Here is a 21,885-nt window from a genome sequence, read left to right as displayed (position 1 = left end):
GGGTCTTGTGTGTGCCAGGTGCTGCGTATTGTATAGTATATGAACAGCGGCTGCAGACTGTTTCTCCACTGTACAGTATATATCATCAGGCCATCCTACTGTATGATGCCAGTAGTAGGAAAGGCTGTCCAGGTGCCCCTCAGAAGTGGTGTAAAGAGCTGTGAGGAGGCTTCCAGTGTTGTGCTGTATCATTATCAGCATTATATTGCCATACCAGTCTCATCCTTCTGCAGAACACATATATAAGCTGGTTGTTCATTCACTTTAGTATGAAACCCACCACTCTCATCCATCCAGCTCTCTGCCGTGCTGTACCCCCCCCCCCCCCCCCCCCCAGTCAGTCATCTCTGTCCGAACCTTCCACTCCTGTCTCTAATATTTTTCTAGTGCTGAACCAGTTCTATGGAATATAATAACCCAGACAATCAAATTAATTCCAAACTTCCACAGTTTTACGAGTGCCTGAAAATATCACATTTCATAAATTGACTGCTGTCCTTATATCGCCATTATTCCTCAGAGCCTGCTCCCTTCACTCCTTGCACCCTATAGCATAGTTACTGGTGCGTATCTCGTTCATCCAGTGATCTGCCTGTGTAACTCCACCTTTACACAAAAAACACTGACGACCTTTTTCTTCACAGATTCTAAGCTTTTGTCCGCAGGCCCCTCACTCCTATTGATCAACCCTTTTAAATCCAGCATACTGCATGTTATGGTTGATCATACTGAGTGAAACAACCCCTCTCTTGTTGAAATCGGTGACCCCAGTTTTGAGAAACCCTGACCATGCTAGTGTACGTCCTCATAGCATGCACAGTTCGGATCTCAGCATTGGGAAAATCCTCCTGATATTAGTAGGAGGACGGCCTCTTTCACAAGAGCGATACGGATTGTGTCGGGATCGGTTCAGGAAAAAACTGGTGGTTTTCCACACAGTCGGTTTTGTATGCCATTGCATTCAGTGTTTGCACTCTTCCTGTCCGAATTGCATACGTTTTTCACGCACACACACACTGAAGAATAACAATCAGTAAAATACACATTGCATCTGGATGCCTTTGGTTTTTCACGCAAGCCCCTTTTACTTCTATGGAGCCAAAGCTGCACGTAAAACGCACAATATAGAACACGCTGCGATTTTATTTATTGATTTTTATTGATTTATTTTTTGGAGCCATTACATTAGGTTAAGAAATGTGATTTCTCTAGAGCTGGAGCAGTCTCAAACTCCTGCTGTAGGTTGGGAATCGCCGCTTTTACTGCCTGCTAAATACACTGCTCAAAAAAAAATAAAAGGAACACAAAAATAACACATCCTAGATCTGAGTTAATTAAATATTCTTCTGAAATACTTTGTTCTTTACATAGTTGAATGTGCTGACAACAAAATCACACAAAAATTAAAAAATGGAAATCAAATTTTTTAACCCATGGAGGTCTGGATTTGGAGTCACACTCAAAATTAAAGTGGAAAAACACACTACAGGCTGATCCAACTTTGATGTAATGTCCTTAAAACAAGTCAAAATGAGGCTCAGTAGTGTGTGTGGCCTCCGCGTGCCTGTATGACCTCCCTACAACGCCTGTGCATGCTCCTGATGAGGTGGCGGACGGTCTCCTGAGGGATCTCCTCCCAGACCTGGACTAAAGAATCTGCCAACTCCTGGACAGTCTGTGGTGCAACGTGACGTTGGTGGATAGAGCGAGACATGATGTCCCAGATGTGCTCAATTGGATTCAGGTCTGGGGAACGGGCGGGCCAGTCCATAGCATCAATTCCTTCGTCTTGCAGGAACTGCTGACACACTCCAGCCACATGAGGTCTAGCATTGTCTTGCATCAGGAGGAACCCAGGGCCAACCGCACCAGCATATGGTCTCACAAGGGGTCTGAGGATCTCATCTCGGTACCTAATGGCAGTCAGGCTACCTCTGGCGAGCACATGGAGGGCTGTAAGGCCCTCCAAAGAAATGCCACCCCACACCATTACTGACCCAATGCCAAACCGGTCATGCTGGAGGATGTTGCAGGCAGCAGAACGTTCTCCATGGCGTCTCCAGACTCTGTCACGTCTGTCACATGTGCTCAGTGTGAACCTGCTTTCATCTGTGAAGAGCACAGGGCGTCAGTGGCGAATTTGCCAATCTTGGTGTTCTCTGGCAAATGCCAAATGTCCTGCACGGTGTTGGGCTGTAAGCACAACCCCCACCTGTGGACGTCGGGCCCTCATTTCACCCTCATGGAGTCTGTTTCTGACCGTTTGAGCAGACACATGCACATTTATGGCCTGCTGGAGGTCATTTTGCAGGGCTCTGGCAGTGCTCCTGTTCCTCCTTGCACAAAGGCGGAGGTAGCGGTCCTGCTGCTGGGTTGTTGCCCTCCTACGGCCTCCTCCACGTCTCCTGATGTACTGGCCTGTCTCCTGGTAGCGCCTCCATGCTCTGGACACTACGCTGACAGACACAGCAAACCTTCTTGCCACAGCTCGCATTGATGTGCCATCCTGGATAAGCTGCACTACCTGAGCCACTTGTGTGGGTTGTAGACTCCGTCTCATGCTACCATTAGAGTGAAAGCACCGCCAGCATTCAAAAGTGACCAAAACATCAGCCAGGAAGCATAGGAACTGAGAAGTGGTCTGTGGTCACCACCTGCAGAACCACTCCTTTATTGGGGGTGTCTTGCTAATTGCCTATAATTTCCACCTGTTGTCTATCTGATTTGCACAACAGCATGTGAAATTGATTGTCACTCAGTGTTGCTTCCTAAGTGGACAGTTTGATTTCACAGAAGTGTGATTGACTTGGAGTTACATTGTGTTGTTTAAGTGTTCCCTTTTTTTTTTTTTGAGCAGTGTATATATGGTTAGAAACATAGAATGTGTCGGCAGATAAGAACCATTTGGCCCATCTAGTCTGCCCAATATACTGAAATTAGTTAGTCATAGAAGCGTCATTGGATCTTTGATTTGACTGTTTCTTTCTGGTTTTCTTTACTAGGAGACAAAGCCCTGGATGGCTACAGTAAGAAGAAATATGTGTGTAAGCTCCTCTTCATCTTCCTGCTTGGACATGACATTGATTTTGGGCACATGGAAGCGGTAAACTTGTTGAGCTCAAATAAGTACACAGAGAAGCAAATAGTAAGTAACTAGACAAGGTTGTCTTAGATTTTCTCAGTGTTGGGGGTTGTCCCTTTAAGACAACATATCCACTATTTGCAGAGAATGGAGGTCCAGGCTGCTCCATTCAGTCCTGTGGAGCTGCCAGAGATTGCAGAGTGCTTGTACTCTGCTATCACAGGCAATCATGTCTGCATTTTTGATGGGGAGCACAAGTCCCCGCCGATCAGACCTTTTATCCCCTATCCCTCGGATAGGAGAAAAGTTTTTCTTAATGGGACAACCCCTGTAAGAGATGCATATGGTTAGGGTCCTTTTACATGGGCTGGTACATAGGCAGTTATTGGGAACAAACCATTCATCACTGAGGTGAGTACTGATTTATATGCAGCAGTCATCCCCTTTGTAGGAGGACAAATGATTGATACTGCCATTATTTGTCCCCATACAGATTCATTATTTGCTGGCTACATAAAAAATGTGATTACCAAACGAGCGAGCATTTGCTCAGGTCATCAAAAGCGCCTTTGCACAAGGCAGTTATTGGAAATGAGCGTCTTTGCAAATGCTCGTTGTCAATAATTACCCCAGTCTTCAGGCCATGTATAAGGACAGACACGCATGAACGAGGTTTGTGTGAGAAACTCGCTGTGTGTGGCAGTGTGAGTTGCCATTCTGGACTCTGCTCCTCTAACAGGATCACACCGCAAAAGGGCTCATGCACACTAACGTATTTTCTTTCCGCTTCCGTTTCGTTTTTCTTTCGGACCGTATGCGGAACCATTCACTTCAACGGGTCCGCAAAAACAATGGAAGGTACTCCGTGTGCATTCCGTTTCTGTATTTCTGTTACGCAAAAAGTAGTGCATGTCCTATTATTGTCCACAAATCACGGTCTGAGGCCCCATTCAAGTCAATTGGTCCGCTAAAAATACAGAACGCAAACGGAACACATCCGAATTTTGCAGATCCATACTGTAGAAATGCTATGCCCAGCTGATATTGCTTATGTGTTTGGTGATTAATAAGCTGTTTCCGATCCACAAAAAACAGATGGCATACAGAAACTATACGGATATGTTTTGTGGAATAACGGAATGGAAGAGGACTTAAATCGGAGAAAAAAAAACTCCGATACGGAACAACGGATCAGTGCAAAACAACAACGGTCGTGTGCATGGGGGGGGGGGGGGAATATGTATGTGAGCTTTAGTCCCTTTCATGACTTCAGGGGATGTACACCAATTGTATCCCAGGAACTAATGCATTTTCATGAAGTGTCTTTCATGTATCTGATGAATCTTTCTCCTTCTTTTTAGGGTTATCTTTTTATATCTGTCCTGGTGAATTCCAACAGTGAGCTTATTCGTCTTATTAACAATGCCATCAAGAATGACCTGGCTAGCCGTAACCCCACCTTCATGTGCCTGGCATTGCATTGCATCGCTAACGTTGGCAGTAGAGAAATGGCAGAAGCATTTGCATCAGAGATCCCCAGGATTCTTGTTGCCGGGTAAGATTTAGTTGCGCGTTAAATTTATTGCCATTTTTTTGGGGTTTGTTTTTGTTTAATTCTTTGATGTATCCAGTGTCTAATAAAGATGATACCTTTACCAGTGACACAATGGATAGCGTGAAGCAGAGTGCTGCCCTGTGCCTGTTAAGACTATACAAGACCTCGCCTGATCTTGTGCCAATGGGTGAATGGACGTCACGGGTGGTTCATCTACTGAATGATCAGCACATGGTATGTGTTTAATTGTACCTCTTCATCTTTAGGGTGTATTAACACTTTTCTTGCACATTTTTGCTGAAAAATATGCAACCAAGCCGGCATTTGTGCATACAGCATTTTGATGGGCAGAGAAATCTGTTTTCGCTTGTTGTGGGTTCATGTAAAAACAGCTGAGAATTTGGAAGACATTATTATATGTTTAGAAGTATGAGTCACAGCTAAATTAATGGTTAATTCAGTAATGATTTCACAAAACCACCGGGCAGCAAATAAATATTACTTGTACAGTCCATTTCTGCTGGACTGATGACATTTATGATAACGAACGGGGTGTGGAGTAAAATTAGTAAACCGTTTAACTATAAACCTCCAGACGCAGATCTAGAAAAATGATGGGTTATGTGTATTTGCTGTAATGGTAATTGGAATATAATGCCTGCTATATATTGTCTTGATTACATTAGGGAGTGGTGACTGCAGCTGTAAGCCTCATTACCTGCCTCTGCAGGAAGAATCCTGATGACTTCAAGACCTGCGTCTCCTTGGCAGTCTCTAGGCTTAGTAGGGTATGTATCATTTCTCTTTAGGCAGCCTCCACTAGGCCAGTGCTGCCCGTCTTCCATCCTCATTGCTGTGAAATGAAGTAAGCGTAGACGCGAAGCTGCAGCTTGCTTTCCCGTCTTCTAGCTCACGTAGTGGTCTGTTTTTGTCCAGACCAGCTCCACAGTGTTCAGCTTGGTTTTCCCATTTCAGTATATATAATCTTCAGGTTTTCTCACGGAAGGATCAGAGGTGTCAGATGAATATATCTTCAGTCAATTATTTAGAAAACTTGGTAGATACATAGAATGAGGCTCTGTTGTGGACTTCTGGCAGGAAGGTAAAACCCCTACTTTTCAGCATTCATGATTTAGATGTTAGTCTCCTCTGAGTCTCACACAATGTGGTTCAAAAGGTTTATGATAGATATTGCACATGTACAGCTGATAGTATGGGGAGGTGCTCTGTGAGGCCAGGCTCAGACAGACATAGTGTGCCACATTATAGCTTCTGTATCATGGTCACAGGCCCCAAAACGTATGTGATGTTACTGAACCAAACTTGGATAACTACCCTTTAGGGCAGTTTGGTTCAGTAGAACCATAAGGAAACTGGCTGAAATATAGAAGTTGAAATGGGTCCGTATTCAGTGTGTCAATGCAATTTCATGTCCCCTGTTCATGTAGTATGCCCTGTTAAGTAAAGCACATGTCAGAAGATCTGTACCTAATGGAACTGGATGACCTGTTACATGTGCGCTTGGCAGCTGAAGGCATCTGTGTTGGTTCCATGTCCGTATGTGCCTGCATTGCTGAGAAAAATGATGCTTTAATGTATGCAAATCAGCCTCTAGGAGCAACAGGGGTGTTGCCATTACACCTAGAATCTCTGTCTGCTACTGCTGCACCCTCTCCACTTTGACAGGTAGTGTTGAGCGAACTTGTGTTTTAAGTTCGGCGTCTAAAGTTCGGGTTATCGTAGAATCGCGTTATGGATTCCGCTACCACGAACCATAACTTGGTCCGTGGTAGCGGAATCCATAACGCGATTTATCGATAACCCGAACTTTAGATCCCGAACTTGAAACACAAGTTCGCTCAACACTATTGACAGGCCCAGGTGTGATAAGGTTTTCACTGCCTAGCCCTGTCAAAGTGGAGAAGGTGAGGCACTTTCAGAGCCTCTAGGTGTAATGGCAACGCCCCCGTTGCTCCTAGAGGGTCATTTGTATGTATTAAACCATTTTTCAGCAGTGCGGGCACATATGTAAATGGGACCAACACAGATGCCTTCAGCTGCCAAGCGCACATGCAACAGGTCAGCCAGTGTCATAGGCACAGATCTGCTGACAGATGCCAATCAAAAGTTTATTAAAGTGTCTGTCAGGTTTCCTGTGTTACTGTATGTGTGGCCAGCATAGGGACTGGGGGAATCGTATACTATATTTTGATTCAGTATTTTTATGTAAAAAGCTGTTTAAATTCTCATTGGGGACACAAAGCCTGTGAGTCCTGGTTCCCCTGCCTACCTCACAGTGATAGACGGCTCTTTTTGTATACAAGCTCATACAGGAGGAGCTGTCAATCGCAGGGGAAGCAAGACTCCCAGACTCCTCCGTGAGAGATTCCAGGAAGTGGGACTCCATGCTTCCTGTGAGGGCAGGGAGGGTAAAGCAGGACATCCAGGCTTTCTCCATTATTGGATGGGGGGGGAGGGTAGAACTCAGGCTTTCTCCTTTTTTGAACAGGGAAGTGTGGGACTCTCCAGCCTTTTTCATTATTAGATTTGTAAGTAGGACTTACAAGCTTTTTCCATTAGTGGGTGGATGAAGTAGGACTCGGGATTTATCTTCGAATGGGCAATGCTAAAGGCAGTAGTATAGGAGACCTGGCAGATCTGCTAGTAAGGGGACCTGTCATGAGCCGTGTCCTGCCCTCACTGAACAGGCCGGGGAAATGATATTGCTGGACTCTAATGGAAGTCCTGTGTACAGACTGCAGGGATGCATGAGGTCCATAGCAACTTAAATGGGACGTAGGCTTTAATAAAAAAAAATATATATATGAAATTTTATGACCGGATCAGATCAGAATTCTTTTCACACCTTTACACAGATTGTGTCTTCAGCCTCAACCGACCTGCAGGATTACACATATTACTTCGTCCCAGCACCATGGCTTTCTGTAAAGTTGCTGCGCCTTCTCCAGTGTTACCCTCCACCTGGTAATAAAGAGCTTTTTGCCCAGTATCCTGAGTGAACGTTTCTTTGTATAGACTAGCAAATTACCTGTTGTAAGTGCAAAAAGTTAGCAGCTCCTCATAAAGGGAAATGGACAGGTACCATGAATGCACTGCAGTACTAAAGAAACCCAAAGATACAGCAGCAGCGCTCTGTGATCAGAACCTTATTCAGACAGAACACATTATTTTGTACAATTGTTCTCTGTTCACATAAGTGATCCTAGCGTATCCTGATGGGACCCTTGTACTTTATTTGAGCTTTCGGGTTACTGTCAGGATTTAGGTAGTTGTGACATAAGTACAGTGCTGCAGATTGTGTTATTCCTGTCACCAAGAAAGTTATGAGAACCCATGACAGGAAGTGAATAGTAGTGGGAACAGACCTTATCTGGAGCAGTAACCATTGAAATTGAGGCAATATGTGGATTGTAGAATTTAAGGGGGTTATCCAAGGTGTAAAATATCCCCCCCCCCCCCTTCCCTCCAATGCCCGGGACTTTAATATAGATGGTACTTACCCTGCTCCCCGGCACTTGCGTAGCTTCTGCTCCCCCGCATAGCCGCTGCTGCATCTCCCCGTCGCACAGATCAAAACTAGGGCTGCATGATATGGGAATTTTGTTTAATTGCGATTAGGGCCCTAAAAATTGCGATAACTATATGCAATGCGATATTTTAAGGGAATTGTGCTAGAGGTCTATTTGCTTGGATTTTCCCGTATGAGCCGCTGACTCCGCCACAGGAGCCCCTGCCGTGACCAGTCACCCAGGTCCATATTTTTTGCTTTATAAGACAAACCTGATTATAAGACGCACCTAGGTTTTTGAAGAGGAAAATAAGAAGAAAAAAAAGATTTTGAACCAGAATGTGTGCTTTTGGTGGATTTTTGAACTAATGGTGGTCTGGGTATGACATTGTTATGAAGGATCTGTGGGTGGCACGGTTATGGGCATCTGTGGGTGGCACGGTTATGGGGGATCTGTGGGTGATAAGCGGTTATGGGGGACCTGTGGCTGACGAGCGAGCGGTTATGGGGGACCTGTGGCTGACGAGCGAGCGGTTATGGGGGACCTGTGGCTGACGAGCGAGCGGTTATGGGGGACCTGTGGCTGACGAGCGAGCGGTTATGGGGGACCTGTGGCTGACGAGCGAGCGGTTATGGGGGACCTGTGGCTGACGAGCGAGCGGTTATGGGGGACCTGTGGCTGACGAGCGAGCGGTTATGGGGGACCTGTGGCTGACGAGCGAGCGGTTATAGGGGACCTGTGGCTGATGCGCGGTTATGGGGGATGTGTGCTATGACACATAGGGCCATGAGGGGGGGGCCAGCATAATATGCTATATATGTGTGAATGACACACATATAGCATATTATGCTGGTCTCCCTCATGGCCCTATGTGTCACAGCATTACTTTATTAATGTCCCCTCATGTGTCCTAAACCACGCACATAACTGTCTTTGTATGCAAAGTCTTTCTTTACTGTTGAAACAATCGCTCTCCTATTGATAAAATCACCAGCCTCTGTACTCACTTTGAATGCACTGCAGCGAGCGTGCCGGCCAGCGCATGACTGACGTCACTCAGTCACGCTCCTCCCACTTCATTAATGAAGCAGGAGCGCGACTGACTGAAGTCATGCGCCGGCCGGCTCGCTCGCTCGCTGCAGTGCATTCATAGTGAGTACAGAGGCTGGTGATTTTATCAATAGGAGAGCGATTGTTTCAACAGTAAAGAAAGACTTTGCATACAAAGACAGTTATGTGCGCGGGACCCGCAGCGACTTGCCTCCAGCCCCTCCCCGCACTGTAACTGATGTATCGCCGGACGCGCTATGCAGCATAGCGGCCGGTGATACATCGGTGTCAGCCACGTAAAAAGTCAACCATCACTTTATGAGACGCACTGCCATTTTTCCTCCCACTTTTGTGTCTTATAAAGCGGAAAATAATCGCAGTATTTTTGGGTCGGCCAAATCGGCATATCGCAATCAGTGATTATCGCGATACGATTGCTTTGGCAATATATTGTGCAGGCCTATCAAAACCTACGGGGGTGGGGGGATTTGGGCAGCCAATAGCAGGCTGCAGTAGGGATGGACGAGCCTCCCTAGCATCATGGCCCGGGTGACGCTAGGGAGGCTCGTCACTGTTGCGGATCGCTGTTGGCAACCACCCCTACTGAACTGCTGAGCCCCCCTTCCCCGCCAGATGTTTTGATCCGCGCGACGGGGAGATGCAGCTGTGGCTGTGCCGGGATGCAGGGTAATATCTATATGAGGGGCTTGAGCATTGGGGGAATGATTTACACCTTGGATAACCCCTTTAAAAAGAATTTGAAATGATCAGTTACTACTAATTCTGATGACAGAAATCAAGGCACATGCTGCAGAATTAACACCATTCAAATAAGCAAGACTGATTTCCAGTTTCAGAATTTCCTGCAGCAAACCTACCATGTGTGAACATAGGCTAACACAGATTTGAGTTTCTCTGAAAAAACTGCATGATAAAATAGGTTGAACCTGTGTTTTGCAAACGTATTAACTATGTGACTGTTTTCAGAGGATGCAGCTGTAAAAGGACGACTTGTTGAATGCCTGGAGACCATCTTGAACAAAGCTCAGGAGCCCCCAAAGTCAAAGAAAGTGCAGCACTCCAATGCAAAGAATGCCATACTTTTTGAGGCTATTAGCCTTATTATACATTATGACAGGTAGGTGTATGTAATAATATTGCTTCATAAAAAGGTTTTCCAGGATTTTGATATTGATGGTCTAGAGCAGGCATGCTCAACCTGCGGCCCTCCAGCTGTTGTGAAACTACAACTCCCATAATGCCCTGCTGTAGGCTGATAGCTGTAGGCTGTTCGGGCATGCTGGGAGTTGTAGTTTTGCAACAGCTGGAGGGCCGCAGGTTGAGCATGCCTGGTCTAGAGACTCTAGACTCCAGATAGACCATTAGTGTCAGATTGACAGGGGTCGTGCACCCCAGAATCCCGCCGATCAGTTTTTCTATAGTAACCCTGGCATTTGAAGTTGGTACCAGAACTACACAGTTCCATCCATTGTGTATTGGACGGAGTTGGTAATAGCAGCTCTGCTTCCATTGAAGTACCTGCTCCATTTATTACACAATGGATGGAGCTGTGTAATTCCTGCACCAGAGCTACAAGGAAACAGCTGATCGGCAGGGGTGTGGGGTGTTGGATCCCTGCTGATGTGATGTTGGATAAGCTGTCTATACCAAGTCCAAATAAGACATCAAATGTATTATCACTCAATTGGAAGCATCAGACAGATGGCAGTTCTACAGCAGCTTCTTGTACAGTGGGGGAAATAATTATTTGACCCCTCACTGATTTTGTAAGTTTGTCCAATGACAAAGAAATGAAAAGTCTCAGAACAGTATCATTTCAATGGTAGGTTTATTGTAACAGTGGCAGATAGCACATCAAAAGGAAAATCGAAAAAATAACTTTAAATAAAAGATAGCAACTGATTTGCATTTCATTGAGTGAAATAAGTATTTGAACCCCTACCAACCATTAAGAGTTCTGGCTCCCACAGAGTGGTTAGACACTTCTACTCAATTAGTCACCCTCATTAAGGACACCTGTCTTAACTAGTCACCTGTATAAAAGACACCCTGTCCACAGAATCAATCAATCAAGCAGACTCCAAACTCTCCAACATGGGAAAGACCAAAGAGCTGTCCAAGGATGTCAGAGACAAAATTGTAGACCTGCACAAGGCTGGAATGGGCTACAAAACCATTAGCAAGAAGCTGGGAGAGAAGGTGACAACTGTTGGTGCGATTGTTCGAAAATGGAAGGAGCACAAAATGACCATCAATCGACCTCGCTCTGGGGCTCCACGCAAGATCTCACCTCGTGGGGTGTCAATGGTTCTGAGAAAGGTGAAAAAGCATCCTAGAACTACACGGGAGGAGTTAGTTAATGACCTCAAATTAGCAGGGGACCACAGTCACCAAGAAAAACCATTGGAAAACACATTACACCGCAATGGATTAAAATCCTGCAGTGCTCGCAAGGTCCCCTGCTCAGGAAGGCACATGTGCAGGCCCGTCTGAAGTTTGCCAATGAACACCTGAATGATTCAGAGAGTGACTTGGAGAAGGTGCTGTGGTCTGATGAGACCAAAATAGAGCTCTTTGGCATTAACTCAACTCGCTGTGTTTGGAGGAAGAAAAATGCTGCCTATGACCCCCAAAACACCGTCCCCACGTCAAGCATGGGGGTGGAAACATTTTGCTTTGGGGGTGTTTTTCTGCTAAGGGCACAGGACAACTTATTCGCATAAACGGGAAAATGGACGGAGCCATGTATCGTGAAATCCTGAGCGACAACCCTCCTTCCCTCTGCCAGGAAACTGAAAATGGGTCGTGGATGGGTGTTCCAGCACGACAATGACCCAAAAACATACAGCAAAGGCAACAAAGGAGTGGCTCAAGAAGAAGCACATTAAGGTCATGGAGTGGCCTAGTCAGTCTCCGGACCTTAATCCAATCGAAAACCTATGGAGGGAGCTCAAGCTCAGAGTTGCACAGAGACAGCCTCGAAACCTTAGGGATTTAGAGATGATCTGCAAAGAGGAGTGGACCAACATTCCTCCTAAAATGTGCGCAAACTTGGTCATCAATTACAAGAAAAGTTTGCCTCTGTGCTTGCAAACAAGGGTTTTTCCACCAAGTATTAAGTCTTTTTTTGTTAGAGGGTTCAAATACTTATTTCTCACTCAATGAAATGCAAATCAGTTGCTATCTTTTATTTAAAGTTATTTTTTCGATTTTCCTTTTGATGTGCTATCTGCCACTGTTACAATAAACCTACCATTGAAATGATACTGTTCTGAGACTTTTCATTTCTTTGTCATTGGACAAACTTACAAAATCAGTGAGGGGTCAAATAATTATTTCCCCCACTGTATGTTACCAAGAAGAGCGTCTTAACAAATAACCACACGCTTATTGTCCCAGCTGTATTTTTTCCCCCATGTGTACAGATGGTAAAAGGAAATGTTGAATTATCTGTTGTGGTTTTTTTAGCGAACCCAACCTTTTGGTTAGAGCCTGCAACCAGCTGGGTCAGTTCCTGCAACACAGAGAGACTAACCTGCGATATTTAGCTTTGGAAAGCATGTGTACACTGGCCAGTTCTGAATTCTCACATGAAGCCGTGAAGACGCACATAGAAACGGTCATTAATGCTCTAAAGGTGAGTGAACAATTCCTTGCTTTGATGGGTTCACATATTTATGTAGTAGCATAGAATTGTTACAAAATACTTCCCAGCTTTACCTTTTAAAGGGATTGTCTCACTTCGGTATGTGTCATGTAGAGACTCCTTTTTCCATCACTTTATACACTGCTCATTTCCATGGTTATGACCTCCCTTCAATCCAGCATCTGTGGCCGTGCTTGCACACTATAGAAACAAGCTCTGGTGGCTCGGACCATGGGAGAGGCACATATGCCGGCGCTTTTTACTATAGTGCGCAAGCATGGCTTCCAATGCTGGATTACAGGGTGGTCGTAACCATGGAAACGAGCGGTGTATAATGTGATGGAGAAAGGAGTCCTGCTAGTGAAGGAGGCAATATGGACAATCACAATACATTAGTAAGTGCCTTGTATTAACTTTCTCTACATGATAAATGCCGTTTGCTGAACAGAGACAACCTCTTTAATGTGTTATCTGAAAATGACCTATTTTTTTTTAACCTCTTAAGGACATAGGGCGTACAGGTACGCCTTGTGCCCTGGTACTTAAGGACACAGGGCGTACATGTACGCCTGTGTATTTTCGATCACTGCCGTGCGGCTGGCAGTGATCGGAACCGGTGCCTGCTCAAATCATTGAGCAGGCACCTAGGCTAAATGCGCGGGGGGGTCCCGTGACCCCCCCATGTCGGCGATCGCGGCAAACCGCAGGTCAATTCAGACCTGCGGTTTGCTGCGATTTCTGAAGTTTCTGGTCCCCGCAGTCCCTGACGCAGGGATCAGAAACTTTATATGCCAAAAAAAAAGTTTTTATTTACCCCCCCCTGCACCCCCGAATGATTTTTATGGTGGCGGGAGGTGCAGGGGGAGGGTTGCGGGCGGTGCGGGAGGCGGGCGGTGCGGCAGGCGGGATCGCGATCCCCCGCCCGCCTCCCCTTGTATAATCGTTGGTGTCTAGTGGGGATACCAGGGTGCCAGCACATTGCTGGCACCCTGGTATAAACGACTGACATCTGCGATGCGATGTCAGCCGTTTAACCCTTTCCATACAGCGGTCCGTACGGACCGCTGTATGGAAAAGGTTAACAGCGCAGGGAGCTCCCTCCCTCTCCCATCGGGGGGCTGCTGTGCCTTTGCAGCCCCCCGATGGGGAGGGAGAGAGCCCCCCGAGAGATCCCCCCTTACCCTTCCCCGTCTGCGAAGTTCTGAGCAGACGGGGAAGGTTCCCATGGCAACAGGACGCCTCTCAGGCGTCCTGCTGTCCATGGTGCTGAACAGATCTGTGCTGAATGGCATAGATCTGTTCAGTGTAAGTAAAATACAGTACAGAACAATATATATTTTACTGTACTGTATTATTCAGACATCAGACCCACTGGATCTTCAAGAACCAAGTGGGTCTGGGTCAAAAAAAAGTGAATAAAAAGTGAAAAAAAAGTAAAAATCAAAAAACACATTTACACTGATAAAAATGAAAAAAATAAAATTCCCTACACATGTTTGGTATCGCCGCGTCCGTAACGACCTGATCTATAAAACGGTCATGTTACTTTACCCGAACGGTGAACACCATAAAAATAAAAAATAAAAAACTATGATGAAATTGAAATTTTGCCCACCTATACTTCCCAAAAAAGGTAATAAAAGTGATCAAAAAAGTCGCATGTACGCCAAAATTGTAACAATCAAACCGTCATCTCATCCCGCAAAAATCATACCTACCCAAGATAATCGCCCAAAAACTGAAAAAACTATGGCTCTTAGACTATGGAAACACTAAAACATGATTTTTTTTGTTTCAAAAATGAAATCATTGTGTAAAACTTACATAAATAAAAAAAAAGTATACATATTAGGTATCGCCGCGTCCGTATCGCCCGGCTCTATAAAAATATCACATGATCTAACCCCTCAGATGACCACCGTAAAAAAATAAAAATAAAAACGGTGTAAAAAAGCCATTTTTTGTCATCTTACGTCACAAAAAGTGTAATAGCAAGCAATCAAAAAGTCATATGCACCCCAAAATAGATGCCAATCAAACCGTCATCTCATCCCGCAAAAAATGAGACCCTACTTAAGATAATCGCCCAAAAACTGAAAAAACTATGGCTCTTAGACTATGGAGACACTAAAACATTTTTTTTGGTTTTAAAAATGAAATCATTGTGTAAAACTTACATAAATAAAAAAATTGTATACATATTAGGTATCTCCGCGTCCGTGACAACCTGCTCTATAAAATTACCACATGATCTAACCTGTCAGATGAATGTTGTAAATAACAAAAAAAAAAACGGTGCCAAAAAAGCTATTTCTTGTTACCTTGCCGCACAAAAAGTGTAATATAGAGCAACCAAAAATCATATGTACCCTAAACTAGTACCAACAAAACTGCCACCCTATCCCGTAGTTTCTAAAATGGGTCACTTTTTTGGAGTTTCTACTCTAGGGGTGCATCAGGGGGGCTTCAAATGGGACATGGTGTCAAAAAAACCAGTCCAGCAAAATATGCCTTCCAAAAACCATATGGTGTTCCTTTCCTTCTGCGCCCTGCCATGTGCCCGTACAGCTGTTTACGACCACATATGGGGTGTTTCTGTAAACTACAGAATTAGGGCCATAAATAATGAGTTTTGTTTGGCTGTTAACCCTTGCTTTGTAACTGGAGAAAAAATATTAAAATGGAAAATCTGCCAAAAAAGTGAAATTTTGAAATTGTATCTCTATTTTCCATTAAATCTTGTGCAACACCTAAAGGGTTAACAAAGTTTGTAAAATCAGTTTTGAATACCTTGAGGGGGTGTAGTTTCTTAGATGGGTCACTTTTATGGAGTTTATAATCTAGGGGTGCATCAGGGGGGCTTCAAATGGGACATGGTGCCAAAAAAACAGTCCAGCAAAATCAGCCCTCCAAAAACCAAACGGCGCACCTTTCACTCTACGCCCCGCTGTGTGCCCGTACAGTAGTTTACGGCCACATATGGGGTGTTTCTGTAAACAGCAGAGTCAGGGCAATAAAGATACAGTCTTGTTTGGCTGTTAACCCTTGCTTTGTTAGTGGAAAAAATGGGTTAAAATGGAAAATTAGGCAAAAAAATGAATTTCTCAAATTTCATCGCCATTTGCCAATAACTCTTGTGCAACACCTAAAGGGTTAACGACGTATGTAAAATCAGTTTTGAATACCTTGAGGGGTGTAGTTTCTTAGATGGGGTCACTTTTAGGGAGTTTCTCCTCTAGGGGTGCATCAGGGGGCTTCAAATGGGACATGGTGTAAATAAACCAGTCCATAAAAATCAGCCTTCCAAAAACCAAACGGCGCACCTTTCACTCTACGCCCCGCTGTGTGGCCGTACAGTAGTTTACGGCCACATATTGGGTGTTTCTGTAAATGGCAGAGTCAGGGCAATAAAGATACAGTCTTGTTTGGCTGTTAACCCTTGGTTTGTTAGTGGAAAAAATGGGTTAAAATGAAAAATTAGACAAAAAAATGAAATTCTCAAATTTCCTCCCTATTTGCCAATAACTCTTGTGCAACACCTAAAGGGTTAACAACGTATGCAAAATCAGTTTTGAATACCTTGAGGGGTGTAGTTTCTTAGATGGGGTCATTTTTGGGTGGTTTCTATAATGTAAGCCTCGCAAAGTGACTTGAGACCTGAACTGGTCCCTAGAAATTGAGTTTTTGTAAATTTCGGAAAAATTTCAAGATTTGCTTCTAAACTTCTAAGCCTTATAACATCCCCAAAAATAAAATATCATTCCCAAAACAATTCAAACATGAAGTAGACATATGGGGAATGTAAAGTCATCACAATTTTTGGGGGTATTACTATGTATTACAGAAGTAGAGAAACTGAAACTTTGAAATTTGCTAATTTTTTTCAAATTTTTGTTAAATTAGGTATTTTTTGGTGCAAAAAAAATTTTTTTTTTTTACTCCATTTTACCAGTGTCATGAAGTAAATATGTGACGAAAAAACAATCTCAGAACGGCCTGGATAAGTCAAACCGTTTTAAAGTTATCAGCACTTAAAGGGACTCTGGTCAGATTTTCAAAAAATGGCCTGGTCCTAAGGTGTAAAAAGGCTGTGTCCTTAAGGGGTTAAAATCATTAATATGTTTAAGTTTTGGTGATGTTGTTTTTAATTTCCATGTCTCCTTCTATATAAAAACTATAAATAAATCCTAAAATCCTGCATTTTTCACAGTGGCCGTGCTTCCTGATTGTGTAGGGATGCACTTTTCAGCAGTCATCTCATGGTCATGACTGAAATGATTACAATGTAGTATAGCAATATACAGATAAATCAGGATCTACCATTCACATTAGGTGATGTCAGTTTATCTACCCCTCTCCCTAAACCTTGCTCAATGGCTTCTGCACAGGTTACAGACATGTCTTCATAAATCTTCAATTGAAGTCAATGAATGTCTCATGACTGCTGTGTCTGTGGCCATGTGGCTGCTGTAAAAGCATATCTCTTAGGCCCCATGCACATGACTGCAAGTTTTGTTGCACATCAGGATCCACATTTTTTTTGCAGATCGGATCCCATAGTTATGTAGTTAATACGGTTGAAAAAAGACATAAGTCCATGAAGTTCAACCAAGAGATAGGTGGGGAGTGGGGACATGAATCTCAGAAGGAAGTGAGACTCAGATTTCTACACGTTTTCATAAGCATAAATTTCATTTACTTTAGGAATTCATCTAAACCCTTTTAAAAACTGTCCACTGTTCCTGCTGTGGCCACGTCCGGAGGAAGGATGGGTCCTGACCCATTCATTTTAACGGACTGCAAAAATGCAACTGTCCGTTCTTCTGCCCCATCAAATCATGTACATGAAATTAAATCTAAAATTAGAAAATAAAAATATTAGAAAAAGCAAACATGGTTAACGCCCAGTTTTAATTGGTAAAAGAAAATACAGATGACACCTTCCTTTTAAAGGGGGTTCCACATCATGCTAAGATATGCCATAATGGTTGAATCAGTGAGGGTGGTCTTTGAGACCCTTCCCCCTTTCCCAAAAGTCTGGAGAAGAGACCACTGCTCTTGACATGCACTTTTATTTTAGAGATCATGGATCTTCCTGAGGCTGAAACCCCACTGAGGAAATGATTGTGTAGCCCTATGAAATGCCAGTGTTGTTGTTCAGAGGGACAAACCTCTTTATTAGGCCTCTTGCACACTAACCTTGTGTTGGTCCACATCCGAGACGCGTTTGTTGTGGCTCAGATGCGGACCTCTTCACTTGATTGGGGCTGCAAAAGATGTACGTTGCTGTCCGCATCCATACTCCGTTCCGCAGGCCCGCGAAAAAAAAGAAAATAGATCACGGACAAGGACAGGACTGGTTTGAGTGCCAGACCTGCCGTTCCTCATATTCAGAACACACACGGCCGGTATGCATGTTTTTGACGATCCGTAGATTGCAAAACACTGTACAGCTGTGTGCATGAGGCCTTACAGAGTGCTTGTCTTCAAGAGCCAAAATTTTTATTTTATTTTTTTATACTAATTGAAACTCCTTTATGTCTTTGATATTTCTTCCCTTTTCTGACCCGTTTTACTACAGACAGAGAGAGATGTCAGTGTCCGGCAGCGAGCTGCAGATCTCTTGTATGCAATGTGTGACCGTACAATTGCTAAGCAGATTGTGTCTGAAATGCTGAGCTATCTGGGAAACAGCAGATTATTCTATCCGGGAGGAAATTGTAAGTAGAAATTACCTGCGTGTGCTGGCCTGTTTGGGTTTATCCTTAGAATAACATTTATGACTTGTCCTCTGAAATCTTTGAGAGATCCGAAGGATCTTTTCACCTTGTTTGCCTTTTCACAGTCATTTGTGGCAAGAAAGCTTATGGCAGACACTCAGTGTGTACTAAGAACAAAACAAGGAGGCACTCACTAATGTAGAACCTGTACTTTCCTTTTATTTTCTTCAAGTACCAGTTCAAAACGTAAAAAGGCAGGGGCGGACAAAAACTTCCACACAGGCACAAGTGTAGCGACGACCGTTTCGCTCACCCACGCTTCCTCAGGCCACTGACGTTATAACGCTGCCACGTGGCTCTTTATAACGTCATCAGCTGGCTGGGGTCATCATGGTTACACATGACGCTCCCCCCATCTTGACATTCTTAAAACGTACAAAGAAAACCACAATCTGGACATTGCACAAATCTATCAACACATAAGTCATTCTTATCATTAAAGGGACACTGACAGGCCGTTAGAGCATATAAAGTGACATATATTCTTCTATTGGTCTTAATATGCTTAATTAAACTATATCCTTATCACCCCTCGCTGCCTTTCCTTTACTTATAAAAAGTGTTTTTATCAATATGCAAATTACCTTACCTTTGTGCCCAAGGGGCTGTCCCTCATTCAGTTCTGTGCCCAGCCGCGCCACAACTGCCGTCTCCTAGTGCCGCCCAGCTCATTGGTATTCACTGCACTGGGCGGCTATTTTTTTCTCCCGACGCGGCGAAATCCCGCGCATGCCCAGTACTATCTTCATGGCATCAGCTTCATCTTGTCTCTCCGTGCCTGCGCCGGATAAGGTCCCCGGCACCCTCCACAGCTCCAGTAGAAGATAGTACTGGGCATGCGCAGGATTTCGCTGCGTCGGAGAGAAAAAAAAGCCACCCAGTGCAGTGAATACTAATGAGCTGGGCGGCACTAGGAGATGGCAGTTGGGGCGCGGATGGGCACAGAACTGAATGAGGGACAGCCCTTGGGAAACAAAGTAAGGTAATTTGCATATTGATAAAAAACACTTTTTATAAGGAAAGGCAGCGAGGGGTGAATAAGGATATAGTTTAATTAAGCATATTAAGACCATAAGAAGAATACTATGTCACTTTATATGCTCTAACGGCCTGTCAGTGTCCCTTTAAGGCCTAACAGGCCCATCGCTCCTGAGCGGATAATCCACATTGCTTCTTTTTGCAGCAACATGAGGTGTCTAACTCAATACATGCAAAACTCAAGGTTCTCGGGGTTCCCTCCATGAGCCTCTCTCATGTGCTCTTTCAATCTGGGACATCCCTTCCTGAACTAATAGAATTGATATGTTCCCTAAGCCTCTCACTCATACTCCTTATTGTTTTTCCTATATAGAAGTGTGTCTATAGACCCCCATCACACACTGTAGGTCAAAACAGTCATTTTGGCATACAGTGTTTTTTTTTCCCCCACTTAGGAAAGTGAAGTGTCCTGGGTATTTGTTGTCTTACACTGCATGTCTGGTACAGTGGTATATGTCGGAGGCTTTCCATCAGAGAACAGCACCAGGGAATACTTAAAGGGAACCTGTCATCTGGATTTTGTGTATAGAGCTGAGGACATGGCTGCAGATGGCCACTAACACATCCGCAATACCCAATCCCATAGCTCTGTGTGCTTTTATTGTGTCAAAAAACCGATTTGATACATATGCAAATTCACCTGAGATGAGTACTGTCCCTGACTCCTCTCACGTACAGGACTCATCTCAGGTTAATTTGCATATGTATCAAATCGGTTTTATTACACAATAAAAGCACACAGAGCTATGGGGGACTGGGTATTGCGGATTGTGCTAGCGGCCATCTAGCAACCCATGTCCTCAGCTCTATACACAAAATGCAGGTGACCGATTCCTTTAATCGTAGACAGTGACCTCCATGAGTGGCCCAACTCCTGATTGAGAGCTGACTATCAGTCACCCCATTTTTTGCATTAGACCCGAACCTGTGGACATACGTATCAGAACATAATCTTCCTTCTTCACACAGTGCAGATCTCATCCAGTTTTTCTCGCTCGTATCCTTGCAAGACACAGAAGGACCATGGGTATAGCTGCTGCTGCCACTAGGAGGCGACACTATGCAAAAAAAGTGTTCGCTCCTCCTCAGCTATATCCCTCTGCATGTTTTGATCCATGAGCATCAATTCTTTTGGTCTTCTGGATCCAGGCTATGTATTTCTCCCCTGTATCTTCCGCAATCGCTCCGTTGCTTCTGGTGACTTGTCTTCATTCTTGTCCATCTTGTGGATATTCTGTGTGCTCTCCACTTCTTCGAAGTCTCCTAAGCCGTGACTTATATTCCCTGGGCTGTTTCTTTCTTCTGCACAGCCGGAGCCTCTGCGTATTCAGCTGCTCTCTGGCTGGTTCTTCCTGGGAAGGTTCAATGATACGAGCGAGAAAATAGGATTTTTTTCGTGCTGACCTGTAAAATCCTTTTCTCGCTGAGTTCATTGGGGTACACAGCTCCCAACCTGTATGTACATTGCTGGCTCTCCTTGATGGGTCCCTCCGGTTCTTGATTCTGACCCATCTCCGTTTTTCTTCCTTTTTATTGTTTTCTGTTGGCTTCTCATGGCTGCTCCTACTGCTTTTGTACAAACTGATTAGCTCAGTGCCTGCAGGAGGGGTATAGCTGAGAGGAGGAGCTAACACTTTTTTGCTTAGTATCGCCTCCTAGTGGCAGCAGCAGCTATTACCCATGGTCTTCTGTGTCCCCCAATGAACTCGGCGAGAAAAGGATTTTACAGGTAAGCACAAAAAGTCCTATTTTTGTGTGTCCCCAATACTGGTGTATTAACCCTGAATTTTAAATCATTGAACTATTCTGGGTGACAAATGGATTCCCAATGAAAGGGGTTCTAATCATAAAGCCAAGAAGTGTTTACAGGATGTGGTCAAGCCAATCATTTCTTATTAACTTGCATTTGCTGGACATATCCAGACAATCTTTTTTTCAAATGTGCTTGTTGCGTTCTGTAGGTGTGAAAAGTAGCCATCTTAGCTGAGAAGTATGCAGTGGATTACAGCTGGTATGTGGACACAATTCTGAACCTGATTCGTATCGCTGGTGATTATGTCATTGAGGAGGTTTGGTACCGTGTTATCCAGATTGTCATAAATCGGGATGATGTCCAAGGCTATGCGGCCAAAACTGTATTCGAAGTAAGATATATTATTATATATATTTTTTTTTTATCTGCT

At 44.2% G+C, this 21,885-nt stretch overlaps 1 protein-coding gene across 1 annotated transcript in view; it reads left to right on the top strand.

Moving 5' to 3' along the window:
- AP2A1 (adaptor related protein complex 2 subunit alpha 1) overlaps nucleotides 1-21,885 on the top strand; it is a 52,781-nt gene that overhangs the window by 13,010 nt on the left and 17,886 nt on the right. The window contains 10 exon segments of the mRNA XM_040429617.1: nucleotides 3,003-3,145; nucleotides 4,444-4,637; nucleotides 4,742-4,871; nucleotides 5,324-5,425; nucleotides 7,514-7,622; nucleotides 10,205-10,355; nucleotides 12,707-12,875; nucleotides 18,466-18,570; nucleotides 18,572-18,604; nucleotides 21,664-21,846. Of these exon segments, the coding sequence (XP_040285551.1) occupies nucleotides 3,003-3,145; nucleotides 4,444-4,637; nucleotides 4,742-4,871; nucleotides 5,324-5,425; nucleotides 7,514-7,622; nucleotides 10,205-10,355; nucleotides 12,707-12,875; nucleotides 18,466-18,570; nucleotides 18,572-18,604; nucleotides 21,664-21,846 (1,319 nt within the window).

This window comes from Bufo bufo, chromosome 1 (assembly GCF_905171765.1).
Source record: "Bufo bufo chromosome 1, aBufBuf1.1, whole genome shotgun sequence".
Classification (NCBI taxonomy): domain Eukaryota; kingdom Metazoa; phylum Chordata; class Amphibia; order Anura; family Bufonidae; genus Bufo; species Bufo bufo.
The sequence above is the reverse complement of the archived record's forward strand: the minus strand, read 5'-3'. Positions and strand labels throughout refer to the sequence as shown.